Source organism: Brachionichthys hirsutus, chromosome 17, assembly GCF_040956055.1.
Source record: "Brachionichthys hirsutus isolate HB-005 chromosome 17, CSIRO-AGI_Bhir_v1, whole genome shotgun sequence".
NCBI lineage: Eukaryota > Metazoa > Chordata > Actinopteri > Lophiiformes > Brachionichthyidae > Brachionichthys > Brachionichthys hirsutus.
Genome location: NC_090913.1, coordinates 5,739,047 through 5,747,589, shown reverse-complemented (window position 1 = coordinate 5,747,589; position 8,543 = coordinate 5,739,047). Strand labels below are relative to the sequence as shown.

Sequence of the window (8,543 nt, the reverse complement as noted above, 5' to 3'; positions counted from 1 at the left end):
GTACAAAGAGAGAAAGTGCAAGTCTTCCCGTAACAGGTGTGACCAAAGGGCCATCTCAAAGGTGGTACCATGCATACAAAAACGACAACAGGGTTACTGTAAGATGGTGCCAGCGATTCTTTATATGGTCAAAGCGTTAATGGAAGTACAAAACAAAAAAACAAAAAAACAAAAAACACATACTGGAGTTTCTTTGTCACTGAAGATGTAGCACCTGAACGTCTCTCAGCCTTTGTTGCGAAAGGAAAATATATATATAAAAGATATATATAAACGGTAGACATAAAAAGGACAGATGACCAGTTTGACTGCTCTTAGGTGAAGGGCTTCAGGTGAGATGAGTGTATCCACGTAGTTTAGTTATTTATTATTTTCAGCTTCTAATAGGATTCTACATAATAATCAGGACCTGCCTTTAAGCCTGCCCAGTCTGCGGGCGAGCAGCGTCGGCGAAAGCCCACACACACACACACACACACACACACACACACACACACAAAGCTTGTGCAAGTGTCTCAGGACGTATGGAAACTGTCGACATACAAACATTATTCTGTCAGGCCGTCCTCATAATAAACTATTTCACATGTTTTGTCCGTAGTCGGGTCCTCGTGTCAGATTTTTCTTTTCCGAATAAAGGAGATATGATGATGATGTTGCTGGGTTGAAAAGTCACGACTGCAATCGCCCAAGCCTTACACCAGAGCCTTCCACACAAAGTTTCACAGCCCCGCCCCCCCAGAAAAAAAAAAAATCATGTATTTCATAAGGACATTGGGAACACACACAGACGAGCATACGGACGTAAAAGTACACACAAAAAAACTTTATCAAAATAGGCGTGTAATATAAGGCACTAGAAATCTAAACTCAATATACTTATAAGATACTGCTTTAAATATGAGATTCATCATTTGTTGGTTATGGATACAAACAGAGGGGTGACATCATCGACTGGAGTTATGATGCGAAAAGATGATACTTCCTAAAAAGGGCAATCTATGCGGTGGCGAGAACCTTCTCGAGTGTCTATGTCTGGAAAATGATGCACCGTCATCATAATGGCATAAATCTGCAGTTAGTGGCACAAAAAAAAAAAAAAAGATACATCTACTTATTGCACACTGAATCAGACAGAGAGGAAAGTCATGTGAGCATTCCAGTGAGAAAACCTTTCCTTCTCAGCCCCCCCCCCTCCATCCCACCTCATTTTCGACGTCCCCGACTTGGCTCCCTGCTTGACCCCTGGTTGTGAAGCTTATTTGGACACATAAATAGCTGTTTCTTTCGTGTTGCTCTCTGGGCCTACTCTACGATGTATTTAAAGTGGCTTTCTCTCAATCTGCCTACTGTCAGTGTGTCTGGCAGCGGCCGGAGGACACCGGACCTCCGTGGGTCCCCGGCAGTTCAGAGACGGCTGCCCTCTCTCACGCTGCAGGTCAGCAGAGACGCGGTTGAGAGCCCTATGTGCCTGTGAGCGTTTATGTGGGTACAGAATATGGAGAGTGACACTAAAGGGTGGCGTTCTTCAGAACTGTGAACACTTTTTCACATTAGATTTGATTGTACACTTCTTAAAACGTCTGTATAACCTTTTTCTTCAATAAATCGCTACAACCCATTGGATTATAAGACCCCCCCACAAAAATACAACTTTTCCTTTGTGTGGTCAGTGGGGATAAAAAGCATTAATCTGTAAAAAAAAAAAAAAAAAAAGAAAGAAAGAAAATGCGGCACAAGAAATACCAAGTTTAAAAAAACAAAAACGAGTCACATATATATATGTATATATATATATATTTTGCTAAAAAACTAAAGTAATGTTTGACTTTGCATTTTAAACCTTCACATTTCCCTTCTCTTATATTGTGAACCATAAGGTCTAACTGGTGGTTTTTATTACTGTACAGTAGAAATATCGTCTTTTCCATTTACAGGAAACAACAGCCTGTTTTTTTTTTTTTAACACAAAACCAAACTTCTTAATACGGTGTGCTCTGTGTTTTCAGTCTCCCGCTGGCAATTCTCTGGTGCTCGAAAGTTCCAGTTCTTTCAGCCAACGAGTCTTTCCCAAGATGGATTTGTAGACTCCTTCTAGACCGTCCTCAGGGTAGAAAAAAAAACCCTAAAACTGTTATGTGACAGTTCGATACCATAGCTTGGTCCTCTATTTAGGTTGGTGATGCTACACTGGTGGTGGACGAGGTGAGAGCTCCATACCCAAATGATGTAAAGTAATCTGGGTGCTCACAATAAGCACTGGAACAAAAGCAGTATTCTGATTGGAACAGTGGTTGAAGTTGCATCTTCAGACTGACCAATGGGTACGTCTGGGCTGAGGGTGGATGGAAGCACCCTTGTCAAGCAGGTTGTTATGGCTCAGTTAGAGGTGGGTTCCGGGGTTAGGCAAATAATCCCCTTTCACTCTGCGTGTGGCGGCAAAAAAAATCCTCACAGACACATCGCAAACCGGTGCATTGATTCAGGCGTGACCTAGGAAAAGTGCACGAGCTGGGAGGTGGCATGAGAGACGAGAGCGCCGCTGGGCTTATGTTGCATAGTGATCAAAACTTCCCAGGTACTCGAGACTGGCCCGGTAGCAGAACTGATACTGGTCCTGGATGGAGATAGAACCACATCAAGCCAGTGACAGAGACAAGGATGTTTAATCGGTGTGGGAAGAAGACAACATGACAAATGCAATGACAGCGACTGGAGCGCTCACCTCTGTCTGAACGGTGGCGGGTCTCTGAGTGCGCAGCATCTTGACAGTCTGGAAGATGTCCACCACTCCCTCATACCTCATCCTCTCCAGAACGATGCTGAGGGTGATGAACACGCCAGTCCGTCCCACTCCGGCACTGTTGGTGGCCAAATGCAATGATGAAATGAAATGTCAACCCCCCCCCCCCCCCCCCCCCGATACATAAAGCGATAACACAATGTACAAGATCATCCAGACAGCAAAAGGAACTACTTTAGTCATTAAATAAAGTAGTTTTTCAGGTAAAGAAAACCAGTTTTATCATTTCAGGCCGTGTAAAAGTTACTTTCTAAAATATGTAAAAATGAAAAAACAAAACAAAAAAACAAACCCTTACATGTTATTTAAATTCTCCTTAGCATATGGGAGATGTGTAGATACGTTTGTTTAAACAACTATAAAACTATTTTTGCATTATTCATCAAAGGCAGCAGGACAGACACACTTGTCCCCCGTCCCCGCAGAATAAACCTACTGCATAGTGTTACCGAGAAGACTGGATCTCACCTGCAGTGCACGGTAATTGGTCCATCCTGGCCAAACTGCTCTTTAGTTTTATGCACCTGGCCAATGAAATCGATGAATCCCTCCCCCGACTTTGGCACTCCTTGCTCGGGCCAATCAGTGAACTGGAACTGACGGACCGTCCGTGACTGGCCGTCCTGGATGAAAAGAATTGGCCTTTTCTTAATATCTTTGATAACTGAGATAATACAAATGGCACCCGCACGCATGCATTCTGAGGGCTCACCCTGGCATCCGTGACTTTAAACTCTCTGAGAATGTACTGGGGCATGTTGTACTCAGCCATGGGATCCACCACAAAGTACTGGTACCTGGCTGAACGCTCTGCGGGCCAGTATTGGTGACACTTCTCCTGCAGGATGACAGCACAGGGGCTTGTGTTTAGAGGGTGTTGCATCACGTCTGAGGGATTTGGCGTATTAGAAAGACAAATTTCAAGCAAGACGGTCGTGCTTTTGATTCCCAACATTCCCAAAATGGCCTTTCTGTGTAGAGTTCACCTGTTCTCTCTGTGTCTGTGTGGGTTTCCTACCGGGAAATCCAGTTTTGCCCCCCCCCCCCCCCACCATCAAAAAGCTTAGGTTAGGTTAGCGCCCATTGTGGCTGTGTGCACAAGTCAGGATTAAGCCTCCACTCTAACCATGTTATTTCATTGTACAATTGTTTCTTTGGACCAGATCTCATGCGTGTACTTTTATCCATACCCGCCCCATTTCTCTCATTTTGGTTAGCATGACTACTATGGTGGAGTTGTGCTCCCACAGCATCCTCCAGTAGTCCTCTGTGGTCTCCGCTAGTGGGCCTTGGGTTGCTATATAGGCCTTCTGCTGCCTGAAAACACAAATACATGAATCAATCGTAATTAGTTCTACTTCAAATTTCAAAATACTACTTCAAAATAGCATCCTCTATCAAGGTCTTTGAATCTACTCACAGGAAATGAATGCCAAACCAAATTGGGAACATGGAAAATTGATTATTTGAATAACTTTTTCCAGACCTGTATCCATCAATGAAGCTGGCGTTGATGTAGTCAGATCCCTCCACTCCTCTGATTGGCTGCAGACACACACGCGTGGTTTCGTAGGGCATGATGTTCACCAGCCGGTTCTTGAATTTGTTGCATGGCAGGTTGGCACTCACGAAACGCGACGTGTGCGCCTTCGCACTCGCCAGACGCTGGAACAGAAATGAAATCAATATTTTACAGATCATCAGATATAGGCCCAGGAAGGCATGCTGGCAAGAGTCGACAAAACACGAAGAAAACCGAGGGGAAGGAAGGAACAGTGGGAGTAATGAAAACAAGTTAGGACCGTTGGATGAAAGGAAGATCAGATAAATTCAAGATTCTCATTCAAATGTATTTATCATAAGCCTTTGTTTTTTTTTTTTTCCTGGCATGCCGGGCAACTGAAATCAGCTTGACTCGTCGGGCCTCACAATATTTAGTCAGACATCTTCAATTGAATAAACAACGGAGGGATGATGGTATAGGGGGATGAGGGCAGTGGTTTAGGAAAGGGAGAGGGAACATGAGATGAACAAGGGGAGGAGGAAAAAAGTCGAGAGTTGGGGGGCAGGAAACCACAAGGCCCCACACTGTCTCATTTCACATGTGAACCACAGACGATCCCAAACCAGTGAAGAAACATAAACCCTGGAACACACACGTTTATATGAATGCATGCAGGCAGGACGACACATTTTACACTTTCTCACGCACTTTCCCATTCAATGACAAGGCCTAAAACAAAAGACAGAACAACAGAGACTAGGCAGAGGGAGACCGCAGACTCAGGAAGGGGAAACGTTGAGGTCTCTTGAACTGAGCCTTGGTGGCTACCGGAGCGCTGTGGGAGAAACTGCAACGGCCTTACAGACAGACCAGGCTGGAAAATCCCCCATGCAGCACAAGTTCACCAGTTCATTTTGCTATTTTGAACCCAGTTTCCAGTGTCTAGCATAGTTATTCTTCATGTCATTTGAAATTGGCTTGGTACCGTCCAACTCTCTCACTCTCCCTCCTCGTTAGCGCTATCGTCTGTCTCGAAGTCGAAACTCATAATAAATTAACATTTTATATTACAGTAACAATGTATATCATTTATTATATCACTGTGTGTGTGTATTTATAGTATACATCACAAAAAGAACCTTCCCATTGTTATTAGTGGTGATTTGAGAGGCCGAAAAATGCATTTGACATACGAGCAATTTGAGTTACGAGGTATTCAAGGTATTTCTATAGTAGGTAGGGAAACCTCTGACCACTAGACTTCTGTGTATAGCAAATGGCAAAAGATAAATATAATTCTCCAGAGATGAACAAAGTGTCACATTATCATTATCAGCACCAGATTATAAATCAATATCATCCCCCACCTTGAACTCCAGCTCCATGCCCGTCACATTCTCTCCTGGTTCAATCTGGGTCAGCCTCTGGATGTAGGAGTACAAGTTCCTGGCGGGGACCTCAGTGTTCCCGCAGGTCACAGCCTCCAGAAGCGCGTCGTGAATGAAGATGTACTGGTCCTCCGTCTGGACCATGTAGTTTCTCTGGGAGCGCATCAGAGTGACGTGACCATAGATGTCGATGGCCTTCTCGTGCTTGATTCGCTCCACCATGGCGTCGATCACAATGAAGCAGCCGGTGCGACCCACTCCAGCACTGAGCCAGAGAAGAGAGAGGACAGAAAAGGGGAACAGCCTGTGATGGGATTTGAGGACGGAACTTGGGAAAATTCCCCAAGTATGTGCTTCCATATTCGCTTCCATATGGCAAAAGCTTTAACATACAATGTTGGAATCAACACGTATCCAGAAGAGGCCAGCCGGCAGCGATCTCTTTATATGGCTAAATGTGTGTGTGTGTGTGTCTGTGGGCACAATCGTATGCGTGTTGCTCAGGTGGAATGAGATTCAGTCCACCGACACAGAAGCTGCGTGACACGTTGAGGCACATTATGACGGAGTCTTGGCAGGATGATTACATTTGACTGATAATCCTGTTAGACACTCCGGCTGACTGCTACGGAAGATTAGGCAGCGCTCCTCTCCCGCCAGCCTTTTCACCCGGCCTTCCATCCTCATCTCCTCGCCTCTTTATCTTCTCTCTAAGTACCCTTCCAACATTCTCAAGCCAGCCCCACCACTTTCACATTGTGAATTTTTTTTTTTAAAGACTCAATTTTCCCCCTGCCGTTCCTTTTTCTTGAATTCATCATTTCTATTCAGCGTCCTGGATTTGACCTCGCCCTCTCTTTCAATCAGCATCTCGTCCTCTAACTCCTCGTCTCTTGCAAACCCTCCCTCTTAAATCGACCCTCAATCCCCTTCCTCTTTCTCTCCTACATTTATACCTCACTAATTCTTTCCCCTGAGAACTCCTGCTCTATTTTCCCTCGCTCCTTCACTCCCCGGTAAGAGCAACAAGCAGACTCATTCCGAGTCTGGCACTCGACACTCTGCCAAAACACTGTAATGACAAGTTTGCAGAATTTTCATCCAACCGTTGCATGAGCCTCCCGCTGCTCAGACAACAGCTCAGTTGAACATAAGTGTGTGAACGCAGATCTACCAGCTGCAATGGCAAACAGGGTCGCTAATGCTGCTGCCGTTAAACATTAGCGATGACGAAGGTTTGTTAAAGGAGGGATGCGGATCGCTGTGCAAGTGAGGATGCTTTGGAGCTTGCATAACGGAAGGTCAATCATGTTGGTCTTCTTCAGTGATCTTCGGCTGTAGTTCGGTACAGTGAATGATCAGAATAGAAACCACTGATTAAACACTGACAACAAAAACAGAAACACACCTGCAGTGGACAATAATGGGTCCCGCATCCGGTGGGTTGCACGCTTTGACCCTGCGTAGAAAAGCCAAGAACGGGGTGGGGTGCTCAGGCACGCCGTGGTCCGGCCAAGCCGTGAACTGGAAGTGTCGAACCTCACGCTTCTCATTGGAGCCGCTCTGAACGAGGGGGGGGGGGGGGGGGGCAAAGGCTGAATGTAGCAGGAATGCATGCGAGCGTAGAATAAATGCACTTCATTCATTTCATGAGGAGTTTGCATGTTCTACCCGTGCCTGCGTGGGTTCTCTCCAGCTTCTTCCCACCACGAAGAACATGCAACTTAGGTGAATAGCTAAATCATCCCTAGGCGTGTGTGTGTGTGTGTGTGAACGATCGACTGTCTCTGTCTGGCCCTGCGATGAACTGGTGGCTTGTCCAGGGTGTACTCTGACTGTCGCCTGTAGACTGCTGGGATAGACTCCCAGAACGAGTTATTTAATGACCTGTACATCTCTCATGAATGGAGAAAGTGACACAAACACACACACACACACACACAGCCCCATTACACTCTGCTGCTCACGCCATCTTACCTTGTAAAGAGCAAAGGTTCTGACAGAGTAGGTGGCCAGCTCCACTGTGTCCAGCAGAGTGACCTGGATGAGGCCGTAGGTCTCTGTGCCTCGTGTCGGCCAGTACTGATCACACTTTACCTACAAGCGAAGAGGGAAGATGCTCAAAGAGATCCATTGTATTGTGTGTGCATTCATTTTGCATGACCAAAGACAGAGAGAGAGAGAGAGAATATGCAGAGTTCAAGCTGTAACGTTTAGAGAAAAAAAAAAATGTGCGTCCGATTGTGTCAACTCAGCGTCTATAAAAGATTTCGTGTGTGTGTGTGGTTAAGAGAGAAAGAGAGAGGGAGAGTCCGGCCTTCATGATCATTCACTTCTATCAAACACTACCAAACTGTGTGGAATGAGATTACCACTGGCGGGCTCTTACGAAGGAAGGTCTGACTGATTCCTGAAGGCTAAAACGCACATATTTGATGTTGCTCTTTACGCAGCATTCCGACCAATCACTGACCACCGAAACGACCTCGATTTATGTAGAAGGCAGCCATATTTGTAGTTACTCAGCTCAGCCTGAAAGAAGATGGAGGAATATAATCCCAGAGGAAGAGGACGAGGGGAGGAGGGGCCTTGGCAGAATTGGGCCAAACCAAACTTCATGTGTTGATCCCTTCAGTCCTCCTCACATCAAAGACAGCAGGGAGCTCAGCTCAGCTCGCTCCGCATTCCACTGCTCCAGACTGAGGATTAGGAGTTTTGGCCCGGGACGCTCAGGCTGTAATGACAGTTTTTCCAACTGTTGTTTCCCTCCAGACCCCGGGACACTGTGGGGACAGGAATGGACGTCCACGTCTGGGAGCTGAGTGACGGCTTAGGTCCAAACAAGAGA

At 45.8% G+C, this 8,543-nt stretch overlaps 1 protein-coding gene across 1 annotated transcript in view; it reads right to left on the bottom strand.

The window, feature by feature from the left end:
* Positions 1 to 2,548: 2,548 nt before the first annotated feature.
* ptprdb (protein tyrosine phosphatase receptor type Db) overlaps positions 2,549 to 8,543 on the bottom strand; it is a 47,882-nt gene continuing 41,887 nt past the window's right edge. Inside the window, exons 33-41 of the mRNA XM_068750617.1 lie at positions 7,673 to 7,792; positions 7,104 to 7,258; positions 5,675 to 5,960; positions 4,290 to 4,468; positions 3,994 to 4,120; positions 3,516 to 3,641; positions 3,272 to 3,426; positions 2,726 to 2,861; positions 2,549 to 2,617 (exon numbers count right to left, since the gene is read on the bottom strand). Of these exons, the coding sequence (XP_068606718.1) occupies positions 2,549 to 2,617; positions 2,726 to 2,861; positions 3,272 to 3,426; positions 3,516 to 3,641; positions 3,994 to 4,120; positions 4,290 to 4,468; positions 5,675 to 5,960; positions 7,104 to 7,258; positions 7,673 to 7,792 (1,353 nt within the window). The remainder of the gene's footprint in view (positions 2,618 to 2,725; positions 2,862 to 3,271; positions 3,427 to 3,515; positions 3,642 to 3,993; positions 4,121 to 4,289; positions 4,469 to 5,674; positions 5,961 to 7,103; positions 7,259 to 7,672; positions 7,793 to 8,543) is intronic.